At 41.1% G+C, this 14,785-nt stretch overlaps 1 protein-coding gene across 1 annotated transcript; it reads left to right on the plus strand.

The window, feature by feature from the left end:
* Positions 1-233: 233 nt before the first annotated feature.
* On the plus strand, positions 234-14,781 carry ABHD5 (abhydrolase domain containing 5, lysophosphatidic acid acyltransferase; the record flags this gene model as incomplete). Its single annotated transcript, XM_040059636.1, has 3 exons — positions 234-364; positions 14,071-14,156; positions 14,432-14,781. Coding segments are annotated over exons 1-3 (561 nt in total), but the record flags the coding sequence as incomplete, so codon positions are not given.
* Positions 14,782-14,785: the final 4 nt, after the last annotated feature.

Consider the following 14,785-nt stretch of genomic DNA (forward strand, 5'->3'; position numbering starts at 1 on the left):
GCCCTGCTTCAGCCACGCCGCTGGCGGGCGGCTGGGGAGCGCCCGGGACCCGCTCCCCTCTGTGGGGGACCGTGCCCGGCATCCGCCCGACGCCCACATACACAACCCGGGCATCGCCTACAGCGCTCCGGCCGCTGCCGGGCCGCGCACGGCGGCGCCCTGAGTGTGGGTGGCCCCGCGGGCATGACGCAGGCGGCGGGCGGGCAGGAGGGAGGGAGTAAGGGAGGGAGGAGCCCGTGATGGCCGGTGCCGCCGCCGTCGCGCTGTCCTTCTCTCTGCTGCCGGCCACCGCCGTCCCTCCGCCGCTGTCATCTCCCGACCACCGCGCCGCCGCCATGGCCGAGGAGGAGGCTCCCAGCGATGGGTGAGTGGAGCGGCCGCGGGGTGACCCCCGTCCTCTCCGCGGGTGTCCTGCACGGCGTCAGGAAACCTTTCGGGGTGCCCGGGCCGTGCCGCGGGCGCTGCTCGCCCGCCTCCCCCCGCCGCCGGCCCGTGTGCCCGCGGCGCCTACAGGCTGCGGGGCGGCGGCGGCCGGCCCCTGTGCCGGGGCCTGGGTGGGCTCCCGCCTCCCCGAGCGCCCGCCGGGCTCCGCGCTCCGCTCCGGCCCTGCCGCGCTCCGGCATCGCCGCTCGGGCGCTCCCCGGCGTGCGGGCACACTGCCTGCCATGTTTTCCTGCCGCACAGCCCGCCCTCCTGCCATGGCTGCCCGCCTTCTGGCACGGGCAGGCTCCCGGCAGGGTTTGCCGCCGGCTCCTCCGAGCCCCGTGTCCCCCCTGCTTCGCCTTCTGCACTGGAGCTCGGCCGTGGCTGGCCAGCTGTTGTCATTGCACATCTGCCTGCAGGCGTGTCCCTGCGCGTTTTCTGCCCCTTTGCTTTGGCGTATGTAAGCGCTCCGACTGTCATCCGCCCTTCCCTTCGTGCCCCGGAGGCCACAGGGCTGTATACAGTGCTGGCCCATGCTCTTGTGTGCCTCTGCCGCTTTATCTGTGCATACGGATACCCCACCTTCATACGTTCGCTTTGATGTAGAGCAGACAGTGCACTTGTCAGCCTCTCTGTGTCATTAAGTTAAAAGCAATCGCTGTTGCTTAAACTTTCCCAGAACTGTATGCTATCCCTGCTAACTTCTTTGATGTCACTGTCCCAAGGCATTCACATCTACTGAAATAACTCCTGTGGCATAAGTTTCCCTGCCCCTGTTCTTAATATAGATCTCTAATACTTGTTTGTAAGCACTTACGCCCTTGATGACTTTATTATAGCTAATAGTCATTCTTCTGCCTGAAATTCTGTAGTTCCACACTATATCTTTTGCATGTGTACATTCAAGTGGTTCTATACAAGTTACTAATCAATGGTCTGTTCTTCAGTTGACATGTTCTTTACTCAAGTAATGACTTCTTAGGGTGTGCATTATTTCTTGTTACACTTAAGCTTCCATTGTGGGTCCTTTCCATTGCCCCCAAATATGTTATCTGCCCCTGTAGAGTAATAAAGTCATCCTATCTCTGAGTTTGTTTACCAGATGTACTTAATATATCTACTGGGCACTTATCTCAAAGTTTGTTCCATCATATTTTATGATTCTAGTCCAAACAGTGCTCTATCAGAATACATCCAGCTCTGCTTTAGTCATGCATGTGCTTTATTCCTTCTGTCAGATGTGTAAATATGCTTTGTATGCATTGTTTACATGAATTTTTCCTCTTTTGCTGTGCTTTAAATATTAGGTGGTATATCCCATTGCCTAGTTCTTGAAAACTCATTTCTTGCCTTTTCTTCTACATCTCCCTTCTTGTATAACTAAGTATTGTGTTACTTTGAGAAATCAGACTTAAAATTCTTCAGCTATTTGCATGAAAATCATGCCATGCATTCATGACTTCTTAACTAAGTATATTGCTTATTTGCATGTTGTCATGTTATGTGTCTGTTTTGTTATTCTCTCAAAACTACCTGCATCCTCAGTCTTGTTCTCTTTTTAGTCCTTTTTACAGGTTGGGATTTTGGTATTTCATCTTACATATTTTCCTGCTCTGCCAGCTCAATCTGACCAGATCTGGACTATCTATCTTTTTCCAAAGTCCCTATTACGCTGTTATCACCATATGCACACAGCATTCTCATTTAAGATGCAAACTCCAAAAGCTTTTCTTTCAAAGCACTATGCGGTTTTGTCTACACTGTAACTCTCTCCTCCCTTCCTCGAACTTAAAATAGCTTTCCAAAATCTTACCCTCCACACAACCTCTGCCTTCTGCAACATTAACCCACTTGAAACTAAAGTGAAACTCTTCTTGATTCTGTGTTCTTTCTGACCTCTTCACAGTCTTAAATACCAGTACTTTGTAAAGCTCCTTGTTGCTGGTTTACAGGTTTTCTAAGTACAAGTCCTAAAATAGCTCTGCCTCAGCCTGTTTTGTTTGTGTGTTCATTCAGCTCATTAGCCTGAACTGCATTAGCTGTCTGGTTTGATCACACAGAGTGCTGAGTGCTGCCGAGACAGTGCCAAGCACCCTCAACTGGAGTTGCCTTATAGGATTGCAGGATCATAGCACTTGTTGATCTGGACATAGGGTTGGGATGCATTTTCAGGAGGATTATTGCAAGTTTCTCATGTGGTTTACACAGCTGGATGGCTTTTAAGGGTTGTTGATTTTCAGAACTTCTGAACGATTAGATGTTGATGTGGTATTTTTCAGAGTAAGCCTCCCAATTCGCTAAAGACTTCTAAGAACAAAATCTCATCATCCTTTTCCATGAATTCAGAAAGTGCATTTGTGGTGAAATGTTAGTGCTTTTATTGGTCGGTTTCTAGCAATAACTAAAATTAGCATTTGTTCATCTTTCTAAGTCGAGCAAAACTCAGTACCCAGGGGAAGTTTATAAACGCAAGAAATATGTTAAATAATTTTTCATTTAGAATGCCATCGCAGTGGTAGGAAGTTACAATATAGCATCAAAGCCCTAGATAAAATTACTAGTGACAGGTGTACACAAAGAATAAACTCACGGTTTATCTGCTTTGAAAACAATAGTGTGACTCAATTTGTTATGCAACATACTTGGCTTTGTTGCAATTTGGTAACTGTGCAAAGTGTGGTGAAAACAGAATAACAGCGGTTCAGTTACTTTCTGGAAGATCTCAGCTGAAAAATATTGATGAAAAATATTCATGGTCCTGTCCTAACTTTGAATTAGAAGATTAACTAAACAAATCGTTTTAGTAGTCACAGTGATAGTGATTGCTTGGTTAACATATCACCTGCTAGTGGTTTCCAAACCTGTTTACAGCCTTGGACCTCCTCTGAGTAAGTTTTAGGTGGAGACTTCTGACTGTGAAGCAGACAGCCTAGCGTAAGCCTTTTGCCAGTGTCGAATTCACTTATTCACTGGGGATGTACAGGGCTGCTTATGGCTTGTAATATAATGAGGAAGAACAGCTACTAAATGTGTGTATACATACAGGAAAAGATCCCCAAACTGCAATGCTGGATTTTGGGGTTTTTTTTCCCCTCTGAGATAAGTGGAATAGTTTTCTTTAAAACAAAACACTAAGGGATCTGCAGTTACAAGCTCATACCAAATTGCTTGTCAGTGGCCTTTAGTCTCACAAAATAGTGGCTTGGAGTAAACTTAAAGACATAATACTCTTAACACCAACGTTCACAATTATTTTTGTGCTGTCCTTCAAGCTTGTTTGTATTACAGAACTCAATTTTGAAGTGAGCTGTTTGATTAATAAAAGAGGAATAGTTTATTAGGCTTGATAGAGCTTGTGTCTTCTCCTTAGTAGGATGGTTTACAGTGTTACAGCATGAAGGGATGCTCTCAACTCAGAATTCTAGCCTGAATTTTTTGCTGGTTACATGATCTAGGTTTTAAAGCAAACTGAGTGGATAGGCTGCTGAAAGCAGGGTCCTGCTTACATTTCTCCTTTCCTATAGCGCAGGTGACCAAACAAAGGTTTGGTAGTTACAACTTGCATTTTTTAAAACTGAGTGATAAGTAAGGGCAGTGTGGAAAGCAGATGTGGAAAAAGGTTAAAGGTAATTTCCTTCCTCTTTTCTGATTTTGTCTTGTTGTCTGGCAGGGTTGTGCCAGTCACTGCTTCAGTACTTAATGCCTTTTGTGTTACATGCATGAGCTCATCAGAAGGTATTTGTTATGAGCATGTTTTCAGGCATTTATGGGATTATTTCTAATGGCAACTAGTACTTGTATGGATTTGGGGACGGAAGGTCTGTTCATCAAGATCTCTCATCTACCCTAGTGCAGACTAAAGGGAGAGAAGGAAAGATGGCAGAATGTAACAGGGGCTATCCTCTCATTCTGGTGGCAGAAGAAAGATGCTAATAACTCCCCTTTCCAAGTATTAGGCAAAGATGCTTCTTGAGAAGCTGCCAAAGTAGAGTTGTTAGAGCTCTGAGCCCCAGTGGAAATGACAGTGAAGCTATAAATAGAGGTAACTAGATGTGGGGCTGCTGTAGTGCTGGTGACTATGTGTCATTGGAGAACACAAATTTTAGCCAGTATTGCATGTATTTGGGTATATGAAAAGTTGTTTTAGAGCCTGCAGGGGGCTGATAGCCCCAGTTAGAGACCTGTCTTTTTGAAAGGGACAGTGTCCATGCCCCGGGGGTTCTCTGACTGTTCTGAACCTCTCTGGGAGATTCTGAACAACTCTCCCAACTGATAAACTATTAATATGTCTTTTCTTTTATACACTGGTTTATTAAGATTTCTTGCTGAGGAATTTTTGATTCTTGTGTTTCATAACTTCTGAGTATTTACTTGCAATTCTGGCATTCTTTTGGGATAGTTTTTTGTACGTGATTTGCACTAACAGCCAGGGAGAAGAGGGCATGGGAGGAAAGGTGAGTGTCTGCATTTATATTGGCTCAGAAAGATCCAGATGAGAAGCTGAGCAGCAGGAGAGAGGTCAGTGGAGAAGAGAGATTTGTGAGTCAGTGAAGCTAAGGGAATGAGGTCGATCTGGAATAAGGTTAAGAGGGTAAAAGGAGGATTTGAAGTGGCAGCAAGAACACATGGTGACTTGGTGAGGAATGGCGAAGAAGGAAGGTGCTCTGAGTGTGTTGTACTAGAAAACTCAAGATGATAGGAGACTACAGAAAGGAGGGAAACATGCAGGCATAAAAACCCCGCATTTTCTAAAAGAAGATGCAAGAGTGCCTGTTGCCATTGAGAAAGTCTGCTCATATATTGAAGTGAGGGAGAGAAGGGTGTAGCAAAGGGGAAAATACAGAAATGGGGTGGGTTAGTGCTCTAACAGACCATTGTAGATTTTTTTTTCTTGGTTGCATTTAGTAATTTGGTGTCATTAACACCAAAAGCTTCTTAATTATACCTTTACCTTTCCATAAGGGAACTTTTAATGAGATGGCTTTTTATACCCATTTAACTTAACTATTTTTAAGACTACTTGCACTTCCTTGACACCTAAAGCATTTGTGGTGTAAGCATGTAGAGAAAATAGTCTGTTGCCAAAAGGATTGTGCAGCTCTTAGTTTTTCCAGAAAGTGGAAATGGACATTGGTAGTCCATAATGTTGATTACCAGTTCTTGCATTTTGACCTAGGTAACCCTTTGTCACCCTAGGTGACCATGATAAAGGAACACATCATAGAAACTGCTCTAATGAGTTGCAGTGAAACAACCCTTGGTGTATATTCATACTTGTGTACAGGTGGGGTTTGTGTATAGCATGTTTAGAGCTGAGGGAAGTGATTGAATGCTTTAGATAGTCTTATATCTGTGTTCTTATATGGACCCTTATGGAGAAATGAAAACATTCACCTCCTAATGTTGTGATCTAAATTGTGCACGATGTCCAATGGTATTTTTACCAAAATAGAAGCAGGGTAGAGTATGGGTGGAAAGTAGTGCAGGTTAGTGAGAGGTGCCTGTTGCGTGTGTACTTTGCTCTTGTTCAATTTGATGGAGTTTGGGAACAGGCTGAAATGTGGGCTGCTGGCATGGTAGGTATGAGAAGGCTGACAAGGATTAAGTCAGATTGAAGCAATGCAGAATCTGAAGGGCAGCAGGAGTGCATCAGTTGATGTACAAATGAAATACAGTAGAAAGTTGAATAACATCTGAGGGGCACCAAGAGGAAATTTTCATTTCCTTAATTTTAATTATGCTTTTCTTCAGAGATTCTTACTGCAATGTGCGGTGTGTTGTTTGTAAAATCTCGTGAAATGTGTGTCATTGCCAAGTTCTATCAGACATGAGTTTACTGTGGAGGGAGCAGAGGTAGGACTTCTGTGGTACCTAACCTGTGGTCTCTGTTACAAATTTGAGGAGTTTTGGTGGGACTGTGCAGCTTCCCCCTTGCTTCTCCTCTCCATCTTTATATTCTCTGTTATTCCATGCTTGGTATGTAGTTGCTAATATGCTTTTTTTTTTTAATATATATATATGAATGTGAAACTGAGTAACTGAGGTGCTATCACAGCTTCTTTGTAAGCAATGTGAGCGTTCATTGCAGGTTGCAGGCTTGGGTGACACTCCTCGAGTAAACTTCATTCTTGCGGTACATACTGAAAAAGCACTGAAAAAGCGCTTGCCCTAAAATGGACACCTTTGGGTATAGCTAGAAAGAGGGTGGAAGAAATTATAAAAGCTTAGGAAAAAAGGACACATATGGTTGTTTTAAAAAAAAAAAAAAAAAAAAGGGCAGTGCTGGAAGACACAGAAGAAAGGAGGAGGAGGCTTCAGTGGTGCAAGTTATAATGCAAGTTGTACCTCTGTCTGAGGTGCAGCATGGGAGGGAACAGAATTGTAGGTCCTCTCCACTCGATGAATGCTCAGGTTGCTCAAGTGACTTAAAATAAGCATGGTAAACTTTACTATCTCTAAAATAGCCAGAAAATCTCATTGGTTATGGATTCACGTTCATGAGGTACATTTTCAAGTTAATTTTGATAAAAATAGTAATAAAACTTGCTTCTGAATTTTTTTATTAATTCTGATGTTGAATGTTCTGAACACGGAGTTCAAAATGCAGTAAATACATGAGGAATGCATTGTTTTCACCTCTGCCCTAATGTAGAGCAATGTTCTGCAATAACCTATTATGGGATTTGTGTTGGAATGGGGCTGATGTATGTTGCACTTCCTAGAAATATTATGCAGAGGTTTTCAAAACATTCTGTTTTAATGTTACTGAAGTATCCAAGAGTTTCACAACATCTAATTGCATGGAACATCTTGGCTCAAAACTAATCTAAACAGAACTTTATGGGCAGGGTTATAATGTCATCTTGGAAAAAAAAAGTTATCCTTTTTTAACCTGTTGACAATGATTTCATCCATTTTTTGTCTCCTCATGAAAATGGTAAACAGGCATTTCTTAAGGCAAGGAAGTTTTTTTGTCCCCATACCATATTCCTAATACTTGCTTCTGGGTCTTGCCTCTTCAGTATGCACATCAAGGTCTTTCCCTGAGGATTGTTAGTCTGTTCGTGCAATGAAAATGAAACATGGAATGTTTTTCTTCTCCTGATTTTTGTCCCCAACTGGCAGTGTTTTGTCCTAGGAACATCTCATGCAAATTGTTGTGATTGCTACATCTGACTTCTATTGTACGTGCAGAAGCTTTGTCCCTGAATATACAGCCTTCACAACAACAGTTACTTTATATGCCTGAATGATTCTGACTATATTCACTGTTCTCAGAAGACAGAAACATAAAGAACATGCTGCACTTCAGGGACAGGAATGAAGGGCTTCAAGGACTTCTAAAATTGCTTGTGCTCTTGAGGTTCTCATGAAATCATATCCTGAGTCTTGTTGCAGAAACATCCCTGCCTAGTTAAATGTGGACTTGATGTCATGATTATATGTTACTGTCTGTCAGTGGCAGCTCTGACTTAAAAGCTTGATGTCCTCAACCTTGACTCAGTTTTTCTTTCCACCTTGTTAGTTCATAGATCTGCTGGTTAACTTTCTGGCTTTTCTGTAGGTGGGTGAAGCCATAATTATCTGGTTTAAAATCTAGTGCCTTTTAAATCATAATTTCATAAATCTGGTACAGAGAACAGCCACCAAGATGGACCTTGGATATAGTGATTACTAAAATATTTTTCTTTACATATTAGGGGATTTTGCCATGGTGGTGTTACTGGTATCTGCCAACAAAGAAGGATCGATACTTGCCATAATCAGTCATGTAAACAGCACCCAATATTCTCATATTGCAGGCTATTAAATTAATGAAATGGGAAAGGAAAAGTTCATTATAACTCAATTCTGTAATGGATAGAAATGAGCCAGGTGAAAACCGGCTACTTTTCTCTGACATTTTGATACAGAACGTTCTATTTGATTGTGTCATCCTTGACTGTTCCTTTTGCTTTTTATTGTTTCAGGTCATTACCCGTAAACCTGAAATTTAGTAACCAAATACAGAATTTCCTCTGAAAACTTGGTGGTGTTGACGGTGGCAGAAACCATCCTATGTACCTCTTAACCTTGGTGTAGGCTACTGCTGGTGCTGAGGAAAATGCAGAAAGCATCCAGTAGAAAGGAGATAATGAAAATGTAAAAGGGTATCTGTAGTTACTTCACGTAAGCATCCATCCTGTGTTAACTGCAAAGTGTTTATAGAGCATTATAGTAAAACAGTTTTATTTTCAAAATTGACACTTTGCCTTAAATTTTATATGCTGACCTCTTTCCCAGTTATGAATACTGATGCTTCTTTTCATTCCTCCTTTTTTTCCTCATTCTTATTATTTCTATAACAACTGAAAGGGCTGAATGAATTTTGAGAAGTAACATGGTGTTTTTATGGGATGAGGTTTATGTAAGACCTTAGAACTTGTGAACCTTATGTTGCTTATATTTAGATTTCAACATATTGGTAATTTTGAATTCCTTTGCTAGCATGGTACTGAAAAAATACTTCATGCATAAACAAGAGGGGGGAATCTGAGCTGGCTTTCCAATAGCTTGCCTTTTTTTTTTTTTCTGTTACAGTGTAAGAGTCTCTTAATTTGGAACTAGCTCGAATTGCTTGGGCACTTATAACTGCATTGTCAGCTGAACGACCTTGAAAATCTTGATGCCATTCCTCTTGGTGCTGGGCAGAAACAGTACCAAATTCTCTGCAGTAATATGTTTTTCTTTCCTTACTTCTAAATGGCTGAAATTAATTCTGTGAGTCAGGAGAGGAGAGGGTTAGGGTTTTTGAGAGATCAGCTTCACTCTAATAGGATTTAAGGGTAAAGCTGGAAGTAGTTTAGCTTGAACAGTAAGTTTACTCAGTGTTTCAGCTTTTTGAGATTTTGAGCTTGCTTCCTAGCTAAAATTTTGGTGGTTTGCAATGTTGCCTGCAAAAGTTTGATTAAAAATATTAAATACATTTGTTTCCTGAGAGCAAGACAAACAGTTGTGCAGCTCTGTTGCTTGAGCATTCAGTTACTTTCCCATAATCCTTCCTTTGCAAGTTACTGTGTATTTATTGTATAACCTGAAGTCTGGCTTCCTTACTGTTGTAATTTTTAAGTTCATGTAATTCTTTGTGACAGGAAAATCTCTTTTCCACACTCCTGTCACTGCTGCATGGTTTTTTGTCTTGCATGGGAGTTTTGATTACCATACTAGCTTCAAAATTCTTAATGAAAAGCTGATAATATATTCAACACTTTAGAAGGGTTTTTGCATGGCCGGTCTTGGTGGGTCAGAAATTTTTGACAGGTGATCATGTCAATGGTGTTGTATTCATTTACTCTGGTTTGGTGGAGTTCTGTTACCTTTTTGCAACCTGTTTGCAAACCCTGTGTTTTTTGCCACCTGTTTGCAAACCCTGTGTTTTTTGCCTTGCTATTCTGCCACACAGACTTTCCACAGGTCATGACAGCTAGGTCTGCAATGCTGATGTGTGTGGGGAGATGCCTCCATTGAATTATTTCAAGCTTACTACATCTTGTAAGCCATGCATTCATATAACTCTAATGTAGGTAAATCGTAAGCTTGGAAAGAGGGAGAATGAGCTCCATTTCTGTATATTTATATCTCCTGGACAGAATTATAAGCAACTTCTGCTGAATATTTTTATGTGGTAGAGCTTCCATCTTTTAAATCCGTATTACAAGCCAGAAATCAAATAGACTGTTCAGCTGTTTCAGTACATACCTCCTTGTTAAAAGATAGGTTTTCAATTCTTCAGCAGTATCTATGCTTTCACAAACTTTTTGTGAGTATGTCAAATTTGTAACTGGCTGCAGATCCATTAATTGTCTTGCATGGAATCAATTCTCACCAAGCTGAATAGGGTTAATGGAGACGACAGAAAGGTAACTGTGGTACAACCAATTTGCCACATTCTTCATGTGGTTTGATCTGAGTAGTGGAGATGAATGGGTGGGTCAGGCTCACCATACCTCTGCCTCCACTTGATTCTCAGTTCTTTTGAAAGTTACCCCCAGGCAATTCAAGCAGTGCTGTGACAGCAAGTTCTTGATTCAAATTAACATTCGAGCAGTTAAGGACAAGCAGTATTATCCTGAGCTCCACTTAACACAGTGTTCATTCACTCATTAAGTGTCAAAATATAGTAATAATTTTTTTTCCCTTTCTTATGCATGCAACCAGGGTCTCAGAACACTTGTTCCAACCAGCCAATGTGTTAGATCCTGCCTGATAGCTCGACCCCTGCTCATGGTGGTTGCAGATTCACTTTGTCAGATGTTTGTGCATGTGTCCCTTTAGTTTGCATTATTTATTACTGCATTTGATCATCAAATCAGTAGCATAGGCTACTGATGGTCCCCACTAATCTTCTGGTCTCACACTAATCACTTTGACTTGCCCTAAGGTCATTCAGTGGGTGTCTCCAGGGCTTTCCCTTACCTTCTGATCTCCTTCCCCAGATGTGTGAGAAGAAATGTGGAAGTCTTTGTAGAGGTCTGTCGGCAAAGAGAGTGACTTCTTTGAATGCCTGGCAGGCCAGCAGCCCTCCATCCTGCCTGCTAGCCTCTGATTTTTCCAGCCTCTGTTACTCCAGACATTTTCAGACAGAGGTGAAAAATATAACTAACCCCAAACTGAAGATGCAAGGAATCACCCTATGCAATGCTTTACCCTACTGCTGGTTACTGATTATTTTAGCGTGGATGTGCACACTTGTTTATATTACTATATTATTGTATTTGTGGCCACAAACAAATACACAGGTTAAATTCCACTGGTAATGTGCCTTGGTAATTGGATGTGTAACGCCTGTGAGTACATTTGGTAAAATATTATAAAAATTTGGGCTGTCAGTTGCCAGATTTATTTTGCACTTTCTGAAATAGCAAGCAGCTGAGGCCAGTGGACCTCAACTCCTCAAAATACAAGATTCTGCTCTTGACTTTTTGTAAAAAGACAGGTGGGAACAGAGTGTGAGGGAAGTGGTGGGTGATGAAAGCAGTGTGGGGTCTGCCTCTTCTGGCAGTGGGTAGCTCACAATGTGAAACTACTGCTGGAATCTTCTGTTTTCTTTCATAACTCTTCTCCATTGCTGGTGTGCACACTGTTTTGAAAGGTCCATTGCTTCATTTTTGGCATTATGTATCACTTACAGCTTTATACCACAAAAATAAAAATGATAGACGATGTAAGCAGTGGATGTTACTTTATGCGTTTAGAAGACGCATTTAGCACAGGTGTACAAAAGAAATGATACAACTATAGCCTTTCAAAGTTATCAGAAAAATTATTCAAATAGATTAAACAGATGTTTATTCTCCATCTCTGGAAAACATGTAGCCATGTTGTAAATCATTTTTAGAAGGAGGCAAACAAAGGATTAAGTCTTGAATATAGGTAACTAAATATTTTCTTTATAAGCTAACGTTTTTAGAAAATGCTCACTTTTTTTTTTGCCTGAAAGCATTCACCACTTACTCTTTTAGTTCAGCAAGTACAACAGGACAGAACTGCAAACAGTTTTAATTTTAAAAGCTTCCCCTTTCTGACTGTATTTATCAAACTATACATGTATGCAATGTCTCTTCTGAATTAAAATCAAAGTATTTGTAAACAGTTCTTATAACTAACAAAAGATGGAGTGGGCAACTTTACCATTCTGATACATTTTCCTAAACAATTTTCCTAAGTAGTCAGGTGCCTCCCTAGAACTAGGAAATACGGTTCTGGGACTGTGATCTGTAGATGTCACTTCTATTTCATTGTGGCCATGTCCCTACACCATTTTCTTGTTGACATGTTGCAGCTTTACATTTCTGTATATAAATAAAATCCTTAAAGTATTTTCTTCGCTAATTCAGTGTTTTTTCTGAGAAACAGTACATAGTGTTTCAGCTCAGGGGAAATAGTGACTGGTTTTGTTTCTGACCTGAGAGTTAAGAATGAAAATACCTAGTTGAGCATATATCTACCAGAAATCTTGACTCAGAAGAATGGTGACCTAGCTGTTGTTTAATAATTTACCAGAGTAATTCATAGCACTGGACACAATTAGCGTTATTCTTAAACTCGGATTTCACAGTTACTTGTGGGTGAAATGACTTTTGGCTTGTCACAGCCTTAACTTCTTAAAAATCTCACTTTTAAATAAATGTATAGTTTAATGTGGAAGCAGAATACTTGGATGCCCGTTTTCCTATAACATGCTAAATTTCTTCATTTCTTAGATTGCATGAGCACATGGCATGGAAGGATGTATAACCATCTGTTCCCAGCCCCTCAATTAAAAAGATTATAACTATTCCCAAGGTCCCTCCTTATAATAATTCCAGTGATCTGGTGGGTCAGGAAGGTTATTTACAGAACAGCCGGTAGAGGAGTAAATAATACTGAATAGCGGTGGGTCTGAGTTGATTGGATGATTAATCCTTTCTGGTCAAATATGATTTGGGGCTTTTTTTTCCTAATGCCCCCTCACAGGTTTCGATGAATCTGAGCAATGCTGCTTGCAGTTGCATTGTGCATTCCCAGAAGGCTTTCCTTGTCGTATCATAAACTTGAGGAGATATATGCAGCTGTAGTAGGTCAACCCCCTAGAATGAGTGAAGATCCATCGAATAATGAACTTGTGGGGCCCGATCTTTAATTTATTACTGATGTGTTGTGCACACGGAAAAACTGGACGTTAGTAGCCTCATAGTCTTTCAGCATTAGTTGTTGTATAAATAATGCTCTCAGCATTCAATCCTGAAAATTCTGTAACGAACTGGAAAGCAGTTCAGTGTAGAAAAAGAGTGCAAGAGAAAGTTGATTTGGTGGCTGACATTGTCTTCCCTGTGAGGAATGGTCCTGCAGTGGCAGCTTTGTGCCGGGTAGTCCAAGCCACTTCAAAACCAGGTGAGAGATAGGAAAATAAGATTCAGTCTTAAAAGCAAGGGGTAAATTAACACCCAGGAAGAGCTGTACCAAATTGCTGTGTGCTTAGCAGCACTGGCTAAGGCAGCTGAGTCATTCCCCTTGTTCTCATGGTCAAGCTGGCAGTACCAAGATAGTAACTGACAGCTGGAAAAGCAACTTCTGTTGAGGGAATGGCAGGTTTGTTTTCCTCTGGGACTTTGTTTCTAAGTTCATAATTAAGGTCCTAGGTTTTTGCTTTGCTAGGATAAACCTGCTTATTTTTTACTTTTTAAATTTAGAGTAATAATCAGTTCAGGTTAGGGCGGTGAATAGAGAGCTTATTGCTTTTTTGGAAATGATAGATTCATGCAAGGTTATGCCTGTGCAGGCAGACTTCCAAAGGAACTTGAGAGGAGGCTGGAAACTCCTGTGATTGTTACATATCCTGCCAAGCTTGTTGGGTCAATGGAAGGACTCATGTCTCCAGCTCAGTATGCTGTGATAGGAGGACACGGTAGAAAAACTGCTCACCCTTTGAAGAAGGCCTGTTTGTGATGCCACTTTATAAAAAGTCAGGAAAAAATTAATTCCCTCCCACTGCAAAATTATATTCTTCACACCGTGTGCTTAATGTGGGCTCTCTTATGAAGAGCAACAAAAGAAATGTCTTCAAAGCATCAGTGCCAAAAAATTCCATGCTGCTTGAGACATTTTTATTTTGTATTGCTGTTGTAGGTTTGGATGGTTATTCAGCTGGCTTCCTGCTTGGTGTCCCACATCACTGCTACACCTTAAAGAGGCTGAGGACAAAATGCTAAAATGTAAGTCTTTGGTTTTTAATAAGTTTCATAGATATAACTGGATTTTCTATAAATTTACATTAAATATAATGAGAGACATTTTTCAGTATGCCTTTTACACTTGATGAAGTAAACAGGTTTAAAATTACATTTTCATTTTTCATTTATGTAGACATTTGATTAGAAGCTCTCTCCTTTAAAAGCAGCTCCTAATCAAAACAGTAGTTTCAGTAGAATGTACTTTATATTTTGTGAGGCGTGTCTAGCAACATAGTTTTTTCTCGCTTTTTCTCCAGGTATTGCAAGCATATACAATAAACGATATGTGTATATATCTAATGGAAATAAAATATGGACTCTGACATTCTCTCCAGACCTTTCAAATAAAACTCCACTTGTTCTCCTGCATGGGTTTGGAGGAGGTGTTGGACTGTGGGCTCTCAACTTTGAAGATCTCTGTGAGAACAGGACCGTTCATGCTTTCGACCTCTTGGGATTTGGGCGTAGCAGTAGACCACACTTTGACACTGATGCTCGGGAAGCAGAAAATCAGTTCGTGGAGTCCATAGAGGAATGGAGAAAGGAGGTGGGGCTAGAAAAAATGATTTTGCTTGGACACAACCTAGGTGGATTCCTGGCTGCTGCTTACT

This window comes from Hirundo rustica, chromosome 1, assembly GCF_015227805.2.
Source record: "Hirundo rustica isolate bHirRus1 chromosome 1, bHirRus1.pri.v3, whole genome shotgun sequence".
NCBI classification, from domain to species: domain Eukaryota; kingdom Metazoa; phylum Chordata; class Aves; order Passeriformes; family Hirundinidae; genus Hirundo; species Hirundo rustica.